A 26011-nucleotide genomic window follows, 5' to 3' on the forward strand; every position below is an offset into this window, starting at 1 on the left:
ATTTGTAACCACCTTTTCATTATCAACGAAGTAAAACAACATGGATAAACCTCCCAGGCTCATTTGTATTACTAATTTCAACTTTCTGCTTCATAGTCTTCTGGAGAATTGAAGAATTCTAAATTACTTTATTGGGTTGAGTTAAAATCATTCCTCTTGCTGGGTATGGATGGCATACACCTTTAATCCCAGCACTTGGGAGGAAGAGGCAGGAAGATCTTTGAGTTCAAGGCTAGCCTTTTCTACAGAGTAAGTTCCAGGACAGCCAGGGCTATATAGACAACACCAAAACCCAAATCAAAACCACCCCCACCTCCCCAAAAATTCTTCTGGCTTTGTATGACTGCTTCTATAACAACAAGAAGATAGAGCCATGATAGAGACAAGAGGGTGACTTCTAAAAGAGAAGCAGTGTTTGGTGTATTTATTGCTAATATATGTCTGGTTGCTTAATTAAATACATTTGAGTAACAGTCACTTACCTACTGGGGAAACAGCTAATGTAAACTTGCTTGGGTCACTAGGTGAGCTTAGGCCAGCAGAATTTTCAGCATATACACGGAATTGGTAGTCCAACCCTTCTATTAAGCCAGTAGCTCTGTATTCTCTCCCAGATATTGGTGATGTGTTAACCCTTTGCCAAAGAATGCTGTTTCTTTCTTTCTTTTCAACATGGAATCCAGTAACTTCTGAACCACCATCATAAACTGGTGCATCCCAAGTTAGTGACATGCCATCTGAAGTCACATTGTATATGACTGGCTTTCCTGGAGGACCGGGAATCCTGAATTGGTGTTTTGCCACGATAATATTTGAGACAAGTGGCTCACTGACTCCATATCTATTTTCTGCTCTAACTCTAAACTGGTATTCGGAATCTTTGACCAGATTGGAAACTTTGAAAGTTGTTCTGGCAACGCTTGAACACACCATCTTCCAGTTAGTTTGTGAAGCTTCCCGCTTCTCAATGCTGTAACAGGTAATTTCTCCTCCTCCGTCATCATCAGGTATGTCCCACGACATGATGGCACTGTCAGCCTTGATTTCATCAAATCTGATGGGTCCTTTGGGCTTTGATGGTGGACCAAGGGTGATGACTGTAATGGGAAATGAGTTTCTACACACTGCATTATCGAGAATAACAGTATATTTCCCTCCATGCTCCTTCTTCACATTTTTAATACTCAAGGTGATTTTGTTTTCTGTTTTACTGAAACGAACATATTCACTTTCTTTCAGTGGCAAGCCATCTTTCAGCCAACTGATGGATGGCTTGGGTTTTCCTTTATAAGGTAATTCAAGGTGTACATTATGTCCAATTCTCACGGATATTTGTGCCCCAGGGATTTCTGACAAGTCAACTTCGGGTGTAATTACAAGCTCTTTCACTGTAAGTGGCCCAATAGTGACAGGGTCACTCTGTCCTTTCTCATTTCTAGCAGACACTCGGAATTCCAAGACTGATTGCTCTTTAAGTTGTCCAATCTCAATTTCGCATGTCTTACTGATGCCAGCGTGGGACCATGCTTGTTCACCTTTGCCTTTCCGTTCCACAACATAGTCTGTTATGATGCTCCCACCATCAAAGTCAGGTTTAGTCCAGCTCAGGACAACAGATGTTTTTGTGGAATCTTTCATTGAGAGATCACGGATAGGTGCTGGCACCTCAGCAGCCTTTACAGGTTCTGTAGTCTCACAAGGCTCACCAATTCCAATTTCATTTTCTGCAAGAACTCTGAAGAAGAATGGAGTCTTCTCTGATAAATCTGTTACTTTAAAGGATGTGCCGGAACATTTGTGTGATACAACAGACCATGTTCTCTTCGTGGCATCTCTCTTTTCGATGACATAGTTAATGATGGGAGACCCTCCATCAATGAGAGGAGGATCCCATAGCAATGTGACTGTGCCTAGGGAAACGTGCTTCACCTGTAACTTCTGGCAGGCAGCTGGTGTGTCGAGCACCTTAACACTCACAGTAGAAGACTTTGGTTGGCCGACTCCATTTTCTATTGTCAGGATGTATTTTCCTGTGTCATTGCGAGTGACTTGAGGAATAACAAGCAAAGAAGATGAATCAGTGTTTTGGATGCTGTATCTGGTATCACTGCCGAGATTCTTCTCATCTTTCCTCCAGGTGACAGTAGGTGGAGGTCTGCCTTTAAAGGGAATCAATAGTTGAACATCTTCACCAGCTTTAGCTATAACAGATGTTCTGAGAGCCACATCTAGGTCAATTTCTGGTTCCTCTGTAGACAGAAAATGGACATTTACTGTGAGTTTTAAAAGAAAACGAGTCTTTGCCTAGAACTCTTAATGAGACTTCAAAGCATCATTACACAGTTTGTACATACCAAGGATGTCTTTAGCCTGTACAGGTTCAGTCATGGTTATAGGTTCTCCTTGACCAGCACAGTTTACTGCGGATACTTGGAAATAGTAATTGACTCCAGGTTTCAGATTAGATACCACATATTCTGTAGTTCTGACCTCTCCCCTGGTAGAGACAATAGTCCATTCTTCTTCCTCTCCTTGTCTCATCTCAACAACGTATCCAGTAACATCACTGCCCCCATCATAGACAGGTTTACTCCAGCCAAGAGTGATGGATGATTTAGTTGAGTCTGCAATTCTTATCTTGGCAGGTGGTCCTGGAGGATCTGGAATAGACATTTACAATCCAGTAATTACACAATTATCAGCAATTCAGTAATACAAAAAACAAGTGAAGATTCTGTGTCTATGAGTGTTTACCAATTGGATCAGCAGCCTTGTAGAAGTCAGAGGGTTCTGAGAAGGGACCCATTCCGGCAGCATTTATGGCACAGACTCGATATTGATAGTCACTGTTTTCTGTGAGTCCTGTCACCTTTTGTCTGGTGTCACGAATAGTCTCCTTTAATACTTTAAGCCATGCTAGACTCTTCTTGTCTCTTCTTTCAAGGAAATAGCCATTTATTTCACTGCCACCATCCACAGTTGGCCTGTTCCAGACAACGGTCATTGAATTCTTGGTAGTCTTTGTCACTTCTGGGATGCTTGGTGGCCCGGGTGTAACTATTTAAGAAGGAAAGAATAGATGAGTTTAAAGATTCAACAGGTTCTACTTTCTCATCTTTTAATTCTGTCTAAAATATCAGTTTAGTGATGACAGTTCCTATCTTGTGGAGAGGATAGTAATGAGACAAGATGAAATGCAAAAGAAAATCATCTTAAGAAAACATCTATAAGCTATCAGAACAACTTATATCTCTGAATATGCTTTTCACATCTTTTAGTTTTGTAGTGAAGCTATAGCTCACCAAAGGCATTCTTGGCTACAACTGGCTCAGATTCTAGAGGCTCGCCAATTCCATACTTATTCACAGCTCGGACTCGGAAGATGTACTCATTCCCTTTGATAATTTTGGTAGTTGTGATGATGCACTCTTCCAGATTTTCAGCCACCATAGACCACACAACGCGGCTTGTCTCACGTTTTTCCACGATGTAGTGAGTGATCTTTGCGCCACCGTCATCAGCTGGAGGCCTCCAGAGCAGAGTTATCTTTTCTGCAGTGACAGTCTTAAATTCAATTGGTCCACCTGGAGGTCCTGGTTTGTCTACCAATGGAAGAAGAAAACAATGTTAGGGTCTTTAAAAGGCCAGGTAACTTTCAATTACCACACTCTAGGTAAACAAAATAAGACATTGCCCATGTTAAGCACCTACCAAGAATCTGTACTCTGATGGTGGCTGAGGCAGAACCCATGGCATTCCTTAGTTTCAACTCATAGCTTCCACTATTAAGGCGGTTGGCATCTTTGATGAGTATAGATGCAAGGTCAGTGCTATTTTCGACACACACCAATGCATTGGTCTGTAATTCTTTATCATCTTTGTACCACTCAATCGTAGGCTCGGGTTTGCCAGAAATGCCAGCTCTGAGCCTCACAGATGTACCTGCTCTGTATTTGACAACTTCTGTATATTCTAGAGGCAAGTCAATCACAGGCCCACCTGCAAGAAAACAGACGAAGCAGTTGAAATCTTAGAAGAATGAAAAATGAAAAAATGTCGCAGAACTTCAAAATAGGTAATTGACCATTTGCTAACTGCAGGCACATGTGTACTTTTTTGCAGGTCTACATCTACTCACTTTCAACTTTAAGTTTTATAAGCCACTTTTATATGTCAGATGGGAAGGACAGACTGAACAGACTCTGAGCCTCAGAAACACTGGACTAAGTCCATGCAGAAGTTAGTTCTTCCTAAATGTATTTTAACCTCTTGTACGGATTTTTGTGTTAGCGATGAAAACAGGATGAGACCATTATTGAAGAAATAGCATCACACATTTTCTTTTACTCTAGTTTCTCTCTCCTTTGCTTCTGACCACTTCCCATTCATTTTCTTTTCCTTTCCACTATCCAAATGTGAGCAGTTCATGTCAGTTCTTGAAGCTTGAGTTCTCTACTCACAGGGCTATATATCCAGTGAGCTGGTGTTCTACCTGGTATCCTATAACTGTTGAGATATAGAACTAAGTTTGGCTGGCTTTACAGAGCAACACATACTGGGTATCTGTAAAGCCTGACTAGTAGAGGGTGGCCCTCACACAAGAACAGGAGTAGACACTTTTCATGTGTTAGAAAGTAGCTCACTTCCCTTTTTGAAAATGGAAAATTATTAGAAGTGTCCCAGGGTACTTGACTCCCATGAAATTCTCATTTCCCAGACATTCTTAGACAAATGCTACTTATTTTACAGAGTGGCCAATCACATTTCAAACTGACAATGATATAGAGAGGGCTCCAAAGACACCTGATCACCACTGATGAATCGTTTGACTTTGGGAGACTTTATATCAATAGTTTGAACCTTAGGCTTACTTTCATAAAGTGGATTAATCTGTGTTGTTGAAAGGGAGAGAATTCATGGAAGAAGGGCATTCATGGAACTTGCCCAATCAATGGTAGGTTCCTAAATAGTCCAGCTAGTTTATAGTTACTCCCACAATATAATTAAAACACTTGGTAAAAGCCATTAAAGAACACATTGAGTGAACCCTGCTTACCGTAAGAGTCAATGCATGTGATGGGGCCTACAACCTCAGATGGGTTGCTGATGGAACCAACAGCATTTCTAGCAAAGACCCGGAATTCATATTGGGAATTCTGAGTCAATCCAGAGACAGTGAACTGGGTCTCAATAACATTGGTGAAGCTGGCCTTGGTCCATCTCCCATCTGGAAGGTCACGCCTCTCAACAATGTAACCTGTAATTTTGCTTCCTCCATCAAAAGCTGGTTGTTGCCATGCAAGATTGACAGAGTTCTTTGAAATATCCGTGATCCGAACATTTCTTGGGGGTTCTGCAATAATGGGAAAGCAGATCAGTGGCACTCATTTTGCTTTGAAGAAACGAATTTTTACATTTTTCAGTTATCAGAACTGCTGTGTACATGACAGTTACGTACCGCAGGCATCAATGGCCAAGACTGGTTCGGAGGGATGGCTGGGTTTTCCAATACCAGCAGCATTCTCTGCATACACTCTGAATTCATAAATAAGTCCAGCACTGATTGTTGTAACTTTGAAGTGAGTTGTACGGATGATCATTTTGTTGGCTTTTTGCCACAAAATACTATTTCTGTCTTTCATTTCCAGGTGGTAGCCTATGACTGCACTGCCTCCATTAGACACTGGTTCGTGCCAACCCACAGTGATGCTTTCTCGAGTAACGCTAGATACCCAGGGTGTAGATGGTGGTCCAGGTGTTGCTAGGAAAGAGAGAAAACCCATAGGTTAAGACAAGCACTTAGCACATTTTTAGGGTAAGCACCAATATCGGGTGTCTAAGGTCAATAACTTACTGTATGGTAGTTTGACAACTACACAAGCTGAATCTATGTGATCGCTGATGCCGAAGCGGTTTTCTGCCTTGATGCGGAATTGGTATTCTTCTCCTGTGGTTAGCTTCATGACTTTAATCATGGTTCTTGCTACTGTTGCCGACACTTCAGACCACACTGCAGTACTTGTTTCTCTCTTCAGTACAATGTAATTGGTAACATGGCTTCCGCCATCATACTTTGGTGGCTCCCATTTGAGAGTCACACTTTCTTCAGTTATATCGCTAATGGCTACAGGGCCAGTAGGAGGACCAGGCCTATCCAGCACAATGATGTTAATGAAAGTTTTGGTGGTCCCACTGGAGTTGGCAGCAGTGATCTCATATTTTCCCGCATCAGTGGTAACACTTTCTTTAAGATTGATGGTCAAGTTCTCAGCAGTAATCTCAGTATTAAATCTCATGGTGGCCTTCAGTGGTACACCATCTCTTGTTAAGGTCACTTTGGGTAGTGGTTTTCCAGAAATTGGAATGTCAACTTTAAGGTTGGAACCAGCTCTTACATACACAGTGTGACTTGGGAAATTCTTCATATCAATTTCGGGTGGTTCTAAAAAAAAAAAAAGAAGTATGGAAAATAAAGGTGAAAAAATGCCTAAAAGAATTAACTTACCTAAATTCAGAAAATGAAAATTTGCTTATGCATAAAATTAGACAAACCTAGATGATCCTTTATGAGGACAGGAAGGAGGAGCTCCCTTGGGTCACTCAGACCAGCTTGGTTTTCTGCAAAGACCCGGAAGAAGTACTCATGACTCTCTCTCAGACCAGAAACAACATGATGGGTTGTCTTCACCACAGCGCACTTAACCCAGTTTTTCTGTCCTTTTTCTAGTGCTTCAACAACATAGTGTACGATTCTGCTTCCACCATCATGTTCTGGCTTCAACCAGCTCAGAGAGACACTGTCTTTGGATACACTTGTTACTCCAAGCTTTTCTGGTGGGCTTGGTTTTTCTAAAAAAATAAAAATGAAGCATTGAAAGAAAGAGAACATGTATTACATTTTCTCCCACATGCATCCTTCATACACTATCAGAGAAAACCTTGTAAATCAAAGTGATGCATGTAGTTTTTGACTTGCGTCTACTTATGTGACAACTTTGGCTTTTTAGACGCCAGAGCTCCACTAAGCTATGCCATCACATGTTACAATATTCCAATTTAAATTAAGCTTCAAATAACAAGATAAAATGACAAAATTTGTCCAAAATTCATTGTGGGTATACAATGGAGGAACAATAGAAGCAATCTTATCATAAGCTTCATATAGTTTTTGCACATACACTAAATGTATGTGTAGTTAGTTAGACTTAATTCTCCTTAAATCCAACAAACTTTATGTTGACTTTCTAGCTATGTCAATTATTAGAGATTCATTTTGTACTAAGGCATAAATTTTTGGGGGTGTGAATCAACAGTCTTTTAAGGCGAAATATGACTAATTAGAGCAATTCACATTATTCTAGCAAACTATGGATCTATTTTGTTCTTGTACCTGTTATTTTGACTCCTTCCTTCGTCTCAGCTGGCACACCAACACCAAATTCGTTTTCCCCAGAGACTCGGAAGTAGTAGATAGCTCCTTCTTGTAAGTTGGTCACTTTGTAAGAGAGGCGGTTGCAGTTGTTAGTGACCGACACCCACGCCTTCTTGCTGGCCTCACGTTTTTCTATGTGGTAATTCTTCACTGGTGCTCCACCATCATTTTCAGGAACATTCCAGGACAGCATAGCAGTCTCCTTGGTTACTTCACGTACAGTTATATTGGCTGGAGGCCCAGGGGAATCCAAAACTTTGACGACAAAAGTCATAGAAGCAGCGCTCAGCACATTCTGAATTGTCAGTGTGTATTTTCCGGAATCGTTTCTGTTGGCATTCTCAATAGTAAGTGATGTACGAGAATCTGTGGAGTCAATGTATGCTCTTGTGCGGAGGTCAGTGTCAGGCTTACTCCAGGAGACATTGGGGATTGGTCTTCCTCTAAAAGGAACTGTCATGGTAAATGAGGACCCAGCCTTGACAATCAAGGTCTTCCTCATCTCACTGTCAACGTCAAATACAGGTTCTTCTTCTCTTTCTTTTGCTATCTGGGGATCAGAGCTATCACTGGGGTCACTGGCACCAACCTTATTGAGTGACCTCACTCTGAAAACATACTCAGCTCCTGTTGTTAGCCCACTCATTGTATATTCTGTGCCTCTGAAGCTCTGAATGGCAACTTTCCAGTCAGTTTCCTCAGACGTTTTGTATTCTACAGTATATCCTGTTATTGGAGCCCCACCATCAAACAAAGGTTTAACCCAGCCGATGGTGACTGTTGTCTTGCCTGAGTCCACTATTTTGGGTTTGGATGGAGGAGATGGCAAGAACACTGGGTCTTCTGCTCGAACCAAGGGAGAAGTTTCACTTGGAAGACTTAGGCCGGCAGCGTTTTCAGCAAAAACCCGATATTCATATTCACATCCTTCTCGGAGTCCTGTGGACTTCACTCTCAGATCATAAACTGGTTTTTTGTTCACACGCACCCACCGTAAGCTGTTTTTCTCACGCCTTTCAATGATGTATCCAGAGATGTCACTGCCTCCATCGGTCTCAGGTCTTGACCAGCAAAGTGTCATGGAATCTTTGGTCACAGATGTAATTTCCAAAGATGTGGGTGGACTAGGAGTAGTGAATGGATCTAGTGCCTTCACTGCCACGCTCTCTAAGGGCTCACCGACACCATATTTATTAACACCAGTTACTCTAAAGATATATTCATTGCCTTTAAGCAGCTTGGTCACCTTACAAGATGTTGTCCTTAACTCTGCTTCACATATGGTCCATGCAAGGCGGCTTGTTTCACGCTTTTCTACGATATAGTAATCAATATCTGCACCGCCATCTTCCTGGGGACGTCCCCAGGAAAGGGAGCACTTTTCAGCAGTGAGGCCATTTATTTCAAGTGGTCCTGCTGGTGGACCAGGCTTATCAAGTACTTTACAGTTAACTGCCATAGTCCGAGTTCCTGCAACATTCTTCAGTGTAAGGACATACTGCCCAGTGTCTCGTCTTACACAGTCTTTAACTGTTAGTGTGGTATTATAGTCTGTTGAGACAATTTCTGTTCTTGCCCTTTCTTCAATTTCTACCCCATCTTTGGCCCAGGAAATTACTGGCAGAGGTCGTCCTGCAATGTCTGCGTTTATCTTAAGGACTTCTCCAGCTTTGACAACAATGATGTCTCGGAATTTGACATCCATCATAATTCTCGGTGCCTCAACATCGTCTTTCACTGTAATAGGTCCAGTGGATTCAGATGGCTCACTAACCGAGTCAGCAGCATTTCTTGCAAAAACCCGGAATTCATAACGCTGGTCTTCAGTTAGCTCAGTTACTTCAAAGTATGTTTCCTGTACATTAGTGAAATTGCACTTCAGCCACCTGCCGTCAGGTAGTTCTCTGCGTTCAACAATGTATCCGGTGATCTTAGCTCCACCATCATAACGTGGTTTAGACCACTTAAGTGACACTGATTTTCTTGTGATATTGGTGACTTCAGGTTGTCCAGGAGGATCACAAGGATCTCTTGCGGGGACTGGTTCACACGCTTTACTGCATTTACCAATCCCAGCAATATTCTCAGCATAGACACGGTACTCATACATCAGCCCCTCATCCAGACCAGAGACCTTCATCTGAGTATCTGCAATGAGGACTTTGTTTGCTTTTGACCAGAGAATGCTGCTTCTTTCTTTGTATTCAAGGTGATAGCCAATCACTTGGCTCCCTCCATCATTCACTGGTACTTGCCAGCTTACAACCATGGTAGATTTTGTGGCATGCACAACTTTAGGAGTACCAGGAGGCCCTGGGGGGCTGAATGGATACTCAGCAACCACGGCTGAGGATTCACTGTAGGAACTCTTTCCATACCGATTCTCTGCACAAACTCGGAACTGATACTCACTTCCTGTTGTCAAACGGACTATTTTAATGGATGTTCTTGCCACTGCTTGTGAAACTACCTGCCATGTTGTGGAAGTGGTTTCTCTCTTTTCAACAATGTAGTTGCTAATTTGGCAGCCACCATCATATTCTGGGGGATTCCAAGAGATGGACACATTGTCACAACTGACTTCATCAATTCGGATGGGTCCTGGAGGTCCTGGCCTGTCAAGGACAATGACAGTAATAGGAACTGTTATAGATCCAGCAGTATTAGAAACAGACAGTTCATAAGTTCCAACATCTTCTCTTGAAGCTTCTTTAATAGATAGTGTTGTTACGGTCTTTGAGGAAGATACGTTGACCCTAGTGGTCTCTCTAAGAACTTGGCCATCTTTTTTCCAGGCCACGGTAGCTTGAGGTCTTCCTTTAAATGGTATGTCAATTTTGAGTTGGTCATTAGCCTTAACGTTGAAAGTATTGAAAGGAAGCTCAACAGAAGGCTTTATTTCAATGTCTTTTGCAATGACTGGCACTCCAAGCTGTCTTGGGTCACTTCTTCCTTTTTCATTAACTGCAGCTACCCTGAAGACATACTCTTCCCCTGCAGTTAGGCCAGATATAGTAGCCTCCAGGGTCTTCACTTGTGTGCATGTGCTCCACTTTTCGCTGCCCTTTGTCTGCATTTCCACGACATAACCAGTGATCTTGCTGCCGCCATCGCTCTCTGGCTTCTCCCACTTAATCGTAGCTGTATTACGGGTCACGTCTACAAGGGTTACCCTTCCAGGTGGGAGTGGTGGTTCGGACACTTTGACAGGTTCTGTTGTTTCGGCTGGCAAACCAATGCCATATTCATTAGAAGCCAGGACTCGGAAGTAATAAGAACAGCCTTCTTGTAGGTTTTCAATTTTGAAAGTGTTCTTAGTGCAGTTGTTTGTAATGGTAGCATAAGCTTTTCTTGTAGTTTCTCGCTTTTCAACGATATAATTTGTAATCTTTGCTCCACCGTCAATAAGTGGTGGCTCCCACGACAGTGTCACTGAGTCTTTCTTCACCTCTCTTACAGTCAGATTCACAGGTGCACTTGGTGAGTCAAGAACTCTGACATTGACAAAAGCTGTTTTGGAGCCACTGTTGTTTTCTAGAGTGAGGTTGTACCTACCACTGTCAAATCTGGTCACATTGTCAATCACCAGCATCGTGTATGAACTAGTCACCTCGATCTGGGCTCTCTCCGTGAGAATGCCTTCAGCCTTTTCCCATTTAACTTCAGGTTCTGGGCGGCCTTTGATAGTGACAAATAGGCGCAAAGTGGCACTTGCACGCAGAGTGACCACCTTTCTGAGATCAGCATCGAGCTCTATTTCTGGTGCTTCCATCCTTTCCTGAGCAACAACAGAGCCCGGTATGGTTGCAGGCTCACCTACACCTTCGGTATTGAAAGCACAGATGCGGAAGTTGTACTCTGTATTCTCCTTAAGCTTGGTCACTGTGAACTGCTTCCCTTGTAATCCTGATGGTGGCGTACAGGTCGTCCATTCGTCGGCTGCAGCTTCTTTGAGCTCAATCACATAGCCTCTAACAGGTGCACCGCCATCGTAAATTGGCTTATTCCATGCTAGGGAGACAGAAGATCTGGAGGTGTCTGTCACTTTGGGGTTACTTGGTGGACCTGGCGGATACAAGGCATCACATGCACGGTAGAAAACGGATGGCTCGCTCGGTTCCCCAACACCGGCTGCATTCTCAGCAGCAACTCTGAATTCATAGGAATGGCCTTCTGTGAGGCCAGTCACCCTGAACCGAAGGTCTGTTAATGTTTTCTTGTTGCACTTGGTCCACCTAATGCCTTCCTTATCTCGCTTTTCAAGAATGTACCCCTCAATTTCAGCACCTCCATCATCTACAGGACGTGTCCATGTTAGTACCATAGAGTCTTTGGTGATTGCTGAGGCCTCAGGTGTTGAGGGAGGGCCTGGAAGTTTGTAAGGGTTACAGGCTATCACAGGTTCAGACTCAAGGGGCTCTCCAATTCCATATTTATTCACTGCCATAACCCGGAAAATATACTCATTCCCAGGAAGTAACTTAGTGACTTTGTAGTTGAGGGCCTGTACTTCAGTTGAAACCTGGGTCCAGGAGAGTCTGCTTGTTTCTCTCTTTTCAATGATGTAATGTGAAATACTAGCACCACCATCTTGCAGAGGTGGGTTCCATGCCAGGTAACACTTTTCGGCTGTAACTCCAGTAACTTTCAGAGGTCCTTCGGGAGGCCCTGGCCTATCCAGTACCTTCACAGTAATAGGTATAGTCTTGGTGCCACCGACGTTGCTGAGTTTCAAGGTATACTGCCCCCCATCGGTGCGGATGCAATCTTTGACGATGAGAGTGGTTTTCTGCAGGGTAGATTTAATCTCCATCCTAGCTGCTGTTTCTTCCAGTTCGTTCCCATCTTTTGACCAAACAATGTCAGGTATAGGTTTGCCACGGATATCAGCTTCGAGAACAAAGGTCTCTCCTGCATGAACAATGATGACATCTCTATATTTAGGGTCCAGCGAGGCATTTGGTGCATCGATTTCATCCCTTGCAGTGATGGCGCCGCTGCTTTCAGACGGCTCACTAAAGTTGTCAGCCGCATTTCTCGCAATGACTCTAAATTCATATCGTTGGTCTTCTACAAGCCCAGTCACTGTAAACTCAGTTTCCACAACATTGGTGAAGCTGGCTTTCATCCACCGGCCATCAGGGAGATCTTTCTTTTCTACGATATAACCTGTTATCTTGCTGCCACCATCATAAGCAGGTTTTTTCCATTTCAGCGTGACACTGTTTCTTGTAATGACAATGGCTTCAGGACGACCTGGTGGATCACATGGGTCACGTGCAACATAGCACTCTGACACTTTGCTAGGCTTGCCGATGCCCACAATGTTCTCAGCAGAAACCCTGAACTCATATTCAAGTCCTTCGTCAAGCCCTGTTGTTTTGAATTTGGTGTCTTGGATGGGGATCTTATTCAACTTGACCCACAGGATGCTATTCTTTTCCTTCTGTTCGAGATGGTAGCCAGTAACTTTGCTGCCTCCATCATTAACTGGCTCGTGCCACTGCACAAGCATTTGATCTTTGGAGACAGATGTCACAAAAGGGGTTCCAGGTGGTCCAGGCTCTTTAAATGGATATTGTACAACAACGGGCTTAGAATCCAGGGGAGCACTTTTCCCATACCTGTTCTCAGCAAAAATCCTAAACTGGTATTCGGTGCCTGTTTTCAGTTTGCTTATTTTAATGGTTGTCCTGGCAACTGTTGCTGACACCATCTGCCAGTTGGTAGTGGTAGTATCTCGCTTCTCTACGATGTAGTTGCTTATTTGGCACCCACCAGTATAGGCGGGAGGTTCCCAAGATATGACCACAAAGTCTGCACTAACTTCATCAAACTTCACTGGTCCAACAGGAGGACCAGGCTTTTCCAAAACAATAACACTGAGGTTTTCCGTTGCGGTGCCTGCGCTGTTTGTTGCTGTGACACTGTATTTTCCGAAGTCATCTTTGCTGCTTTCTTTAATGTGTAAAATAGTCGAAGTAGCTGTTTCTTCAACATTTACTCTTGTGGTCTGTTTAAGAGGCTCACCATCTTTGACCCAAGAAATTTTAGGTCTTGGTCGGCCTATGACTGGAATTTCTATTTTCAGATCCTCTCCTGCTTGGACACTGTATGTATTAAATGGCAGCTTAAAACTAGGCTGGATAGTCAAGTCCTTGGCTATGACAGGAACACCAAGCACTCTTGGGTCACTTTTTCCTTTCTCGTTGTAAGCTTTGACACGGAACTGATATTCTTGCCCAGAGCTCAGGCCGCTAACAACGGCACTGCAGACCTTGGATTCAGCCACAACACTCCATTTTTCTGTTCCTTTGGGTTGCATTTCAACAACATAGCCCAGGATTCTGCTCCCTCCATCATGTTCGGGTTTCTCCCACATAAGGGATGCACTGGTTTGGGACACATCGGTGAGTGTTACCTTTCCTGGTGGGGAAGGGGGTTCTGAAGCTTTGACGGCATCGGAGGTCTCTACAGGAACACCAACTCCAAATTCATTCTCAGCCATGACTCTAAAGTAGTAGATGGCTCCTTCAGTCAGATTCTCGACTTTAAAGCTCGTTTTACTGCATTTACTACTCACGTTAGCATATGCTTTTCGGGTGGACTCACGCTTGTCAATGACATAGTTCTTGACCTTTGCCCCACCATCAATGATAGGTGGTTCCCATACCAAAAGAACAGAGTCTTTTCTCACTTCCTTGACAGACAAATTCTGCGGGGGTCCCGGGGTGTCAAGTACTTTCACAGTTACGAAAGCAGACTTCGACCCGCTGCTGTTCTCCAACTTGAGGATGTATTTCCCAGCATCATTTCTGTCACAGTTATCTATTGAGAGTTGGGTGAAGTTAATTCCCTTCTCAATTTGGACCTTATCTGTGAATTCACCTTCCTCTTTCGACCACGTGATCTCAGGCGTTGGACGACCTTTGAATGGAATATGGATTCTGGCAGATCCACCAGCTCTGACAACAATCCCTTTCCTTAACTCAGAGTCAAGGTCAAGTTCAGGTGCCTCCAGTTTATCTTCTGGTTTCACAGTACCAGGAACTGATGCGGCCTCACCTAAGCCAACTTTGTTGAGGGCACAAACTCGTATTTTATATTCTTGGTGCTCGATGAGTTTGGAAATTTCAAATCGAGTGACTCTCAGGCCAGTCTGTGGAGTAACTATTTGCCATTCTTCTTCATCTGCTTTACAGATTTCTACCACATAGCCCAGGATCTCACTGCCACCGTCGTAGATAGGTTTGCCCCAGGCCAGTGTAATTGAGTTTTTAGTGGTGTCTACAATGTGCGCATTGGTGGGTGGGCCAGGTTTGAACACAGGATCACATGCCTTATAGTAAACAGTAGCTGGACTTGGTTCTCCAACTCCAGCGGCATTTTCTGCAGAGACTCTGAATTCATATTCGTGGTCTTCTGTTAATCCTGTTACCCTGAGCCGCAAATCTGTAATGCGGCGCTTGTTACACTTTATCCACCGAATGCCACTCCTGTCTCTCTTCTCCACAATGTAACCAATGATCTCACTTCCACCATCACTGTCTGGCCGATTCCAGCAGACTGTCATGGAGTCTTTGGCAATGTTTGTGACTTCCAAACTCTTTGGTGGTCCAGGAAGCACAAATGGATTTTTCATGAGTACTGGTGCAGATTCCAAAGGTTCTCCAACACCATACTTGTTGACAGCCATTATTCGGAAAATATATTCATTCCCTTCTAAGAGCTTGGTAACTTTTAGAGAATTAGTCACAACTTCTGCAGCAACCACAGTCCATGCCAGTCGACTGGTTTCTCGCTTTTCCACAACGTAGTGAGAAATGTCACTGCCACCATCTTGAAGTGGTGGAGACCATGCCAAAGTGCACTTTTCAGATGTGACTCCAGTAACCTGAACTGGCCCTTCTGGTGGTCCTGGTCTGTCTAGTACTTTCACATTTACAGGGAATGACTTAGAACCAGCAACATTTGAGGCTCTCAAAATATATTGTCCACCATCAATTCGAATGGCATCTTTTACAATAAGTAAAGCTTTGAAATCTGTGTTCTTTATTTCACATCTGGCAGATTCTTCAATTTCCTTGTCTCCTCTTAACCACTCAATGGTGGGTAGGGGCTTTCCATGGACATCGGCCTCAAGTCTGAATGTTTCTCCAGCATTTACCACTATTGTGTCTCTGAATTTTGGATCCATAGAAATTCGTGGGAGTTCCACTTCATCCTTGGCAGTTATTGGTCCAGTACTGTCAGAGGGTTTACTTATTGCCCCAGCTGCATTCTTTGCAATGACTCTGAATTCATATCTTTGATCTTCAGTAAGACCTGACACAGTGAATTGAGTTTCAATGACATTTGTGAAACTGGCTTTCATCCAGCGACCCTCTGGTAAATCACGTTTCTCTACGATGTAACCTGTAATCATGCTACCACCATCGTACACAGGCTTGGTCCACTGTAAAGTGATTTCATTTCTCTTAACTATTATTGCTTCTGGGGTTCCTGGTGGGTCACAGGGGTCTCTGGCTACATAGCATTCAGAATTCTTGCTTGCCTTGCCTACCCCCACAATATTTTCAGCATAAACTCTAAATTCATACTCAATGCCTTCTTCAAGGTTCATTGCTTTAAACTGGGTGTCATGAATAATGGTTTTGTTGACTTTTGTCCACAAAATACTATTCCTTTCCTTTCTCTCAAGGTGGTAACCTATGACTGGGCTTCCACCATTATTGATTGGTTCATGCCACTGTACAACCATAGAATCTTTGGAGATGGCTGTGACAAATGGTGTTCCTGGAGGGCCTGGTTCTTTGTAGGGATATTGAGCTACAATTGGTTCAGACTCCAGAGCAAAGCTTTGTCCATATCGGTTTTCGGCAAATATTCTGAATTGGTATTCTGTACCCGTTTTCAGTTTGGTTACTTTGAGTGTAGTTCTGGCAACAGTAGCAGACACAACATCCCATACTGTGGTGGTTGTATCTCTTTTCTGGACAATGTAGTTGGTAATTTGGCAGCCCCCTGTGTATAAGGGAGGGTTCCAGGATAATGTGATACTCTCAGCACTGACCTCATCAAATTTAACAGGCCCCTTTGGAGGATCAGGTTTATCTAGAGTTATGATTTCAATAGCTGCTGTTTTCTGACCCACAACATTGGCAACTGTGATTCCATACTGTCCACCATCATCCTTATGAGCTTCTTTAATGCTGAGTGTGGTGAGGTCGAGGGAATCAGTAACATTGATTCTTGTGGTCTGCTTCAGTGGCACCCCATCCTTAGTCCAGGAAATGCTTGGCTTAGGACGTCCAGAAATTGGCACTTCTATTTTCAAATCTTGGCCAACCTGTATGCTGTAACTGCTGAATGCTGGTCTTACATCTGGCTCGATGACCAGATCTTTGGCAATGATTGGAACTGCAAGGGATCTGGGGTCACTTCTTCCTTTTTCATTTACAGCAATGACTCTAAAAAGGTATTCTTCTCCCTGAGTTAGATTGGTAATAACTGCTTCAAGGGACTTCACCCTAGCACACTCTGACCACTTATCAGTGTTTTTAGCTTGCATTTCTACGATATACTGAATGATTTTACTGCCACCATCATGTTCAGGCTTTGTCCAACTCAGAGAGACACTGTTTCTGGTCACATCATCCACAGTTATTTTCCCTGGAGGTTGTGGGACTTCTGCAACCTTGATTGGATCTGCAGTGCGGGCGGGCAGGCCAATGCCATATTCGTTCTCAGCAGTAACCCTGAAGTAGTAACTGCAACCTTCTTGGAGCTGATCAATTTTCCAAGAGTTCTTATGGCAGTTTGTTACAACTGCAGCATATGATTTTCTTGTGGCTTCTCGTTTCTCAACGATGTAATTTTTAATTTTTGATCCTCCATCCAACAAAGGAGGTTCCCATGTAATTGATACTGAGTCCTTGGTGATTTCTGTGACTTTTAGGTTAATAGGTGGGCTTGGTGTGTCCAGGACCCTCACGGTTACAAAGGCAGATTTCGTTCCACTGCTGTTTTCTAACGTGAGAGTGTATTTTCCACTATCATATCGATTGACATTGTCAAGAACAAGAGATGTGAAGCTGCTAGTGACATCAATTATAGCCGCGTCCCGGATTTCACCATCTACCTTCCCCCACTTAACTTCTGGGGTAGGACGGCCTTTTATCGGGACAAACAACCTTAAGGAACCACCTGCCCTTATATTAATAACTTTCCTTAGCTCAAGGTCAAGATCTATATCTGGTGCTTCAAGTTTTTCTTCAACCATTACAGGCCCAGGGACATCAGCATGCTCCCCTACTCCAGCCTTATTAATAGCACAGATCCGGAAGTTATATTCATGCTTTTCCAACAACTTCTCAACTTCTAGATTTGTCTTATTGATTCCAGTTGGTGGTGTACACATTGTCCATTCACCAACACTCACGTCACATTTTTCTACGATGTATCCTTGGATTTCACAGCCACCATCATAGATAGGTTTGCTCCAAGAAAGGAAAACTGATGACCTGGTGACATCCATGACTTTGGGGTTGTTTGGAGGGCCTGGTTTATAAATGGGGTCACAAGCCTTTTGGTAAGCAGAAGGGGGGCTTGGTTCACTAAGTCCAGCAGCATTTTCAGCAGAGACTCTGAATTCATAATTGTGATTTTCTAAGAGTCCAGTCACTCTCAGGCGCAGCTCTCCGATTAGTCGCTTGTGGCATCTTGTCCATCTTATGCCTTCTTTGTCCCGTTTTTCTAGAACATATCCTAGAATCTCACTGCCACCATCAGATGCCGGCCTTTCCCATACGACAATCATCGAGTCTTTGGTCACAGCTGTAATTTCTGGAGCTTTGGGTGCATCTGGGACTACAAATGGATTCTTGGCAATCAATGGCTCAGATTCAAGAGGTTCACCAACACCGTATTTGTTCACAGCCATTATACGGAAAATATATTCATTGCCTTCAAGAAGCTTCATAACTTTACAGCTGAGAGTTTGCACATTGGCATCAACTAGAGTCCAGACGAGGCGGCTGGTTTCTCGCCTTTCCACAATGTAGTTTGTGATATCGCTTCCACCATCCTGAAGTGGGGGTTTCCAAGCTAACATACATTTTTCAGCTGTTACCCCTGATATAGCAACAGGTCCCTCAGGTGGCCCTGGTCTATCAAGAACTTTGACATTGACAGTAACTGATTTTTCCCCTGCAACATTTTTGGCCTTCAGAATATAATTGCCACTGTCCACACGTACTGCATCTTTGACACTGAGACTGGTGGCAAAATCAGTGCTTTTAATTTCTAACCGAGCTGTGCTTGAAAGCTCCTGGTCACCCTTTACCCACAGAGTGGTTGGTATTGGTTTGCCATATATATCTGCATCGATCTTGAATGACTCACCAGCCTGAACCACAACTGTGTCCTTGTATTTGGGGTCCATGCTTATTCTGGGTGGTTCTACCTCATCTCTTGCTGTTATTGCCCCAGTGCTTTCTGAGGGCTCACTGAACACTCCTGCAGCATTTCGAGCAATGACTCGGAACTCATATCTATGATCTTCAATTAGGCCAGTTACCTCAAACTGGGTGTCAATGATATTTGTAAAACTGGCTTTCATCCAGCGGCCATCAGGCAATTCTTTCTTCTCAACGACATAACCAGTGATCTTGCTTCCACCATCGTAGGTGGGTTTCTTCCACTGAAGAGTCACAGAGTTCCTTGTGACAATGATTGCCTCTGGCCGACCTGGTGGATCACATGGATCATGAGCAGCATAACATTCTGATGGCTTACTTGGCTTGCCGATGCCTACAATGTTCTCTGCAGACACTCTGAATTCATATTCAATGCCTTCTTCAAGGCCAGTTGTCTTGAACTTGGTTTGAGGAATAGGCGTTTTATTCAGCTTGACCCAGAGGATGCTATTTCTTTCCTTGCGTTCTAGATGGTAGCCAATGACTCTGCTCCCACCATCACTGACTGGCTCATGCCATTGTACCTCCATGCTGTCTTTGGAGGCAAGCGTGACGAATGGTGTACCAGGTGGACCTGGCACTTTGAATGGGTACTGGGCAATAACAGGCTCTGAATTGAGGTAGGTACTCTTCCCATATCTGTTTTCTGCCGCGATTCTGAACTGATACTCACAACCAGTCTTTAGTCTGCAGGCCTTTATGGTTGTTCTTGCAACTGTAGCTGACACGATTTGCCAGGTGGTTGTGGACGTGTCCCGTTTCTCTACAATGTAATTATTGATAGAGCTCCCGCCATCATACTTTGGTGGTTCCCAGGAAAGAGTAATACTGTCTGCTGTCACTTCATCCATTTTAACTGGTCCAGTTGGAGGCCCTGGCTTGTCAAGAACAATAACATTAAGGGTTTCTGTGGCTTCACCTGCTGAGTTAGTCAGCTTAACCATGTAATGTCCAACATCTTCTCGGCAGGCTTCCTTTATTGTCAGTAGAGAATTGTTCTCTGTGCTCTCTGCATTTACTCTAGTTGTTTGCTTCAGCGGTATATCATCTTTATGCCAGGTGACAGCTGGTGTAGGGCGCCCAATGAATGGTACATCGATTTTCAGGTCTTCACCTGCCAGTACAGTGAATGTATTGAAGAGGAGTTTGAAGGCTGGTGGGATAACAAGGTCCTTAGCAATTACCGGCACACTCAGTTGTCTGGGGTCACTGATGCCCTTTTCATTCTGAGCTGAAACACGGAAAGAGTATTCCTCACCCTGGATCAGCCCGGTGATGGTGGCTTCTGTGACTTTCACTGTGGCACATGTGGCCCATTTGTCACTGCCTTTGCTCTGCATCTCTACAATGTAGCCTAGAATTCGGCTGCCTCCATCATGTTCTGGCTTCTCCCAAGAGAGAGACACGCTGTTTCTTGTGACATCCATCAAGGTTATTTTCCCTGGAGGAAGAGGTCTTTCTGATGCCTTCACAGACTCCGCCGTCTCAGCGGGCAGTCCGATGCCATATTCATTTTCAGCAAGGACCCGGAAATAGTAACTGCAGCCTTCTTGAAGCTGGTCTACCTTCCAGGAAGTCTTGTGGCAATTTGTTGCCACAGTTGAATAGGCCTTTCTTGTGGATTCTCGCTTTTCAACAATATAGTTCTTTATTTTTGAGCCTCCATCCAGGAGAGGAGGCTCCCACGTCAATGTGACAGATGTCTTTGTGACCTCCTTTATCTTTAGGTTCTGTGGAGGACCTGGTGTATCTAGTACTCTAACATTGACAAATGCAGACTTGCTGCCTGAGCTGTTTTCTACAGTTAGTATGTACTTGCCACTGTCAAATCTGTTAACATTTCCAACAACAAGCAGGGTATAAGAGCTTGTGGATTCAATGCTAGCCTTGTCCAAAGATTCTCCATGTTCTCGGGTCCACTTGACCTCAGGTGCTGGTCTCCCTTTGATGGGAACAAAGAGTCTCAAGGTGCAGCAGGCTCTTATAGTAACAACTTTGCGTAAGTCAGCATCCAGTTCTATCTCGGGAGGCAGCATTCTTTCTTCTGCCTTTGGAGTTCCAGGAACAAGGGCAGGTTCCCCAAGCCCTTCAGAATTCATGGCATAGATGCGGATTTTATATTCTTGATTCTCTATGAGGTTGGTGATGGTATAGGAAGTTGCCTTGAGCCCAGCTGGTGGTGTGACAACCTGCCATTCATCTTCCTCAGGCAGGGCAATCTCAACCATATACCCAGTGATTTCTGAGCCTCCATCATAGATAGGTTTATTCCACGCAATTGAAATGGATGACCTGCTTGTATCAAGGACACGTGGGTTACCCGGTGGACCAGGTTTAAACACAGTGTCGCAAGCTTTATAAAATGGGCTAGTAGCACTTGGAGCACTGATTCCAGCTGCATTTTCTGCCATAACTCTGAATTCATATTCATGTCCTTCTGTCAGCCCAGATACTTTAAATCTTAAGTCAGTAAGAGCTTTTTTGTTGCATTTTACCCAGCGCTGGCCAGCTTTATCACGCCGCTCCACAATGTAGTTGATGATTTCACTTCCACCATCAGAGTCAGGATGCCCCCAGCAGACAACCATGGAGTCTTTGGTGATAGATGTAACTTCAGGGTTCTTGGGTGGATCAGGTGGTCCATATGGATCCACTGCAAGCACAGGCTCTGATTCAAGTGGCTCTCCAACCCCATATTTATTTACTGCCATGACACGGAATATGTATTCATTGCCTTTTAGGAGCTTAGTGACTTTCAGCTTTGTTACTTGGACTTCTGTGGCAACATTTGTCCACGCCAACCTGCTGGTTTCACGTTTCTGTACGATGTAATGATCAATTTTGGCACCTCCATCATCCAGTGGAGGCAACCATGACAACACACACTTCTCTGATGTCACATCAGACACAGCCAAAGGTCCCTCAGGTGGGCCCGGTCTATCAAGAACTTTGACATTGAAAATGTGTTTGGCAAAGCCACCAGGATTGGTTGCTGTCAGGATGTAAGCCCCACTGTCCGTTCTTGAGGAGTCCTTGTTTATCAGATGAGTGGAGAAGTCGGCAATTTTTATTTCTAATTTCCCTGTGCCTTCAAGCTCCTTTCCATCTTTAGCCCATTCCATTGTTGGAGGTGGGCGACCTGAAACATCAGCTTCCAGCTTGAATGCTTCGCCAGCTTTTAACGTGATGGTATCCTTAAATTTAACATCCACCATTATTCTTGGTGCCTCGAGGTCATCCCTGCATGTGATGGCATCTGATGGCTCAGATGGTGGGCTGATGGCACCGGCAGCATTTTTGGCAATCACACGGAACTCATATGCAGCATCTTCAGTTAGGCCACTGACTGTAAACTCGTTCTCCAAGATGTTGCTGAAGTTGGCCTTCAGCCATCGTCCGTTAGGAAGGTCCCTCTTTTCAACCACATAACTAGTAATTTTAAAGCCTCCGGTATATTCAGGCTTAGCCCATTTCAGTGCCACTGTGTGTCTTGTAATATTCAGAGGTACTGGTTTCCCAGGTGGGTCAATGGGATCCAGAGCAAACATTGGTTCAGATGGCTTGCTTGGCTTACTCTTGCCTGCCATGTTTTCAGCAATTACTCGGAATTCATAAGCAATGCCATCGGTAAGTCCAGTTGATTTGAAAATGTTGCCTGGGACTAATGCTTTGCTCACAGTCTGCCAGAGGATGCCATTCCGTTCTTTCCTTTCAACGTGATATCCTAAAATGGGGCTTCCACCATCAGAAAGTGGTTCGTGCCAGCTGATTGTCATGGAGTCTTTGGTGACTGCGGTAACCTGAGGGGTACCAGGAGGCCCGGGCACCTTAAATGGATAGTTAGCAACTACAGATGCAGATGTAATGCCAGGTCCAACTCCATATCTGTTTTGAGCCTTTACACGGAATTGATACTCCACTCCTGTAGTCAGACGAGTTGCTTTGTAGGTAGTGCGTATAACAGTTGTTGCTAATTCCACCCATGTAGTACTGTCTGTCTGTCGCATTTCTACTACATAGTTGCTTATCGGCACACCTCCATCATTCTCAGGAGGCTCCCAAGAGAAGGTTACAAAGTCAGAGGAAACTTCATCGAATTTGATTGGTCCTGTAGGTGGTCCTGGGATATCATGGACTTGAATAGTTATGACATCACCCACCTCTCCGACAGTGTTCTTTGCTGTTAATGGATAGGGTCCACTGTCGCTTCTGACACACTCATTGATATTTAAGATGGTTGAAGTTGCTGTGTTTTCAACATTAACTCTCTGTGTCTGTTTGAGAATTTGGTCTCCCTTTTTCCATGTGACTGTGGGCTTGGGTCGACCAAGTACTGGAATTTCAACTTTGATGTTGTCACCAGCTCTGGCAATGACTAGCTTCTGATAGATGCCACGAAGATCCAGCTCTGGGAGCATAGTCTGCTCTTTGACAATGACAGGTCTGCTCTCTCTAGGGGCACTTCTGCCTGCACTGTTTACCGCCATCACTTGGAAAGTATATTCCTCTCCTTCGGTTAGGTTCCTCACCACACATTCTAACCCTTTCACTGTTGAGATGTGGGTCCACTGGTCAGACCCCTTTCTCTGGGCTTCAATCACATAACCAGTGATCTTGCTACCACCGTCATGTCTTGGTTTGGGCCACGCCAGGCTGACTGTGTTCTTGGTAATGTCCATAATGTTAAGGCTATCTGGGGGTAATGGTGCTTCAGAGGCTCTTACAGGTTCTGTGGTTTCTGTTGGCTCACCAATTCCATATTCATTTTCTGCCATCACTCTAAAGAAATATTCACAGCCTTCTGTCAAGCCAGTCACTTTATATGTACATTTATGGCACTTAGTGGTAACTGTGGAGTATGATTTCCTGGTTGCTTCACGTTTCTCCACAATGTAATTTGTTATACGTGAGCCCCCATCTATCAGAGGTAGGTCCCAGTGTAGGGTGACACTGTCCTTTGTGATGTCTGTAGGCCTTAGGTTAAGGACAGGGCCTGGTGTGTCTAGGACTCTGACGTTAACGAAGCCGCTTTTCTTCCCAGCTGGGTTTTCGATGGTCATCACGAATTTACCAGTGTCATATCTGTTACATTCTGGGATAATAAGAAGAGTAAATGACTCTGTGTTTTCAATGTTGGCTCTGTGCTTCAGGTTGATATTATCTTTGGTCCATGTCACTTCAGGTGCAGGACGACCTTTAATTGGGACAAAAATCCTAATACTGAGCCCTGCCCTAACCACAAGTGTTCTTCGCAGCTCAGCATCTAGCTCAAAATCAGGAGCCACTTCCTTCTCTACAATCTCAACATCTGGAATCACTGCTGGTTCCCCCACACCTGCATCATTGAAGGCACTAATTCTAAAATTGTATTTTTCCTTAGTCTGAAGATCAGGAACCACAAACTGAGTGATTCTGAGGGCTGTTCCTGTTGTATCTTTTATCCAGGTATCATCTCCAACTTTTTGATGCTCTACCACGTAGCCAGTGATTTCAAGCCCACCGTCATAATGAGGCTTGCCCCATGCTAAAGAAGCCGATTTCTTGGTGGTATCAGTGACATGTGCATTTGAAGGTGGTCCTGGAGGATCTGAACAAAAGAAACAAAGATAAAAACATATTTAGGGGTTTTGCATTGGGGTACTTTATATAAAATATCAGAAGGCTCAAATGAGCAGCATTGGAGAAGATCATAGGTACTAACATGCAACGTCCTTCATCAGAACAGGATTCGAGGCGTCACTGGGTGGACCAATCCCTGCTCTGTTTTCTGCACTGACACGGAATTCGTAAGTATTTCCTTCTTGCAGTCCGGCTACTTTGCACCTGAGATCGGAAACGGGTGTTTTGGTTGCTCTCACCCACCGCAGGCCTTTCTTTTCTCTCCTTTCTACATGATATCCTGTGATCTCGCTGCCACCATCATCAGTTGGCCTCTTCCAGCTGACAGTGGCAGTGTTCTTGGTGACGTTTGAGATCTCTGGTTTTCCAGGAGGGCCAGGGGGACCTACAAAAGAAGCAGATTTGTGGTAAATTCCTGATTTACTGACCTGTGCTGCGAATGTTTTCATGGTAATCGCCACCACATCTATGATATGCTCTACATACCAAATCTGTCCACCATTTTGACAGGCTCAGACTGAACAGCTTCTCCTTTGCCGTAATGGTTTACTGCTGATACACGGAAGAGGTATTCATTTCCTTGGATAAGTTTGGTTGCCACATGCCTGCAAGCCTGAATATCTTCAGAAACTACTGTCCACAAAAGCCGACTGGTTTCTCTCTTCTCCAGAACATAAGCTTTAATTGGTGAGCCCCCATCTTCTAAGGGAGGTGTCCAAGTAAGTGTTGCTTTTTCAGCAGAAACATTACTGATTTCAATGGGACCTGGGGGACCAGGTACATCAAGGACTGATACCTTCACATGTTCCTCCTTTGTGCCAAAAGGATTGGTAGCAGTGATGGTGTACTCCCCAGCATCCTTTCTTGTGGCATACTTAACTGTCAGCATAGAAGATGTTGGGGTTGAAGTTATTTGAGCTATGTCTGATGGTCTGATATCTTTTCCTGCCTTGGACCAACTTGACTTTGGAAGGGGTTTGCCAAGAATGCTAATGGCACTTAAAACAATGCTCTCCCCTGCCTTGACTGTTAGCCCATCTTTAATGGTGGGGTCGAGGACAATGGTTGGTGCCTCTGCAAAAGAAAAAAAAATTCATCAGAAAATGGAGGAGGTTTAATTTTCTGCCTTTTGATTTGGGAAAAATGTAAGCGTCACATACCGTATTCATCCTTGCAAATAATGGTTCCTGTGCTCTCTGATGGAGCACTGATAGCACCTGCTGTATTCTTTGCTCTGATTCTGAATTCATATTTTCCACCTTCAACAAGGTCAGTTACAGTAAAGGCACAGTCTGGGACATTAATATGGTTGGCTTTCATCCAAGACTTAGAAGGTAGATCCCGCTTCTCCACTATATACCCTGTTAACTTATGGCCACCATCGTATTTGGGTTCTGTCCAGATGAGAGTCACTGAATTCCTTGTTACACTAATAACCTCAGGTTTTCCAGGAGGATCTAAAACAGAAAAGAAAATCCATTAA

The 26011-nt window shown here is 44.0% G+C and overlaps 1 protein-coding gene across 1 annotated transcript in view; it reads right to left on the reverse strand.

Annotated features, from left to right (window-relative positions):
- The window catches only part of Ttn (titin), a 269037-nt gene that overhangs the window by 24626 nt on the left and 218400 nt on the right, over positions 1-26011 (reverse strand). Inside the window, exons 271-283 of the mRNA XM_076928942.1 lie at positions 25689-25985; positions 25015-25602; positions 24611-24913; positions 7391-24496; positions 6553-6849; positions 5855-6442; positions 5459-5761; positions 5057-5353; positions 3712-3999; positions 3303-3602; positions 2755-3057; positions 2355-2660; positions 483-2249 (exon numbers count right to left, since the gene is read on the reverse strand). Of these exons, the coding sequence (XP_076785057.1) occupies positions 483-2249; positions 2355-2660; positions 2755-3057; positions 3303-3602; positions 3712-3999; positions 5057-5353; positions 5459-5761; positions 5855-6442; positions 6553-6849; positions 7391-24496; positions 24611-24913; positions 25015-25602; positions 25689-25985 (22743 nt within the window). The remainder of the gene's footprint in view (positions 1-482; positions 2250-2354; positions 2661-2754; positions 3058-3302; positions 3603-3711; positions 4000-5056; positions 5354-5458; positions 5762-5854; positions 6443-6552; positions 6850-7390; positions 24497-24610; positions 24914-25014; positions 25603-25688; positions 25986-26011) is intronic.

This window comes from Arvicanthis niloticus, chromosome 2 (genome assembly GCF_011762505.2).
Source record: "Arvicanthis niloticus isolate mArvNil1 chromosome 2, mArvNil1.pat.X, whole genome shotgun sequence".
Lineage (NCBI taxonomy): Eukaryota > Metazoa > Chordata > Mammalia > Rodentia > Muridae > Arvicanthis > Arvicanthis niloticus.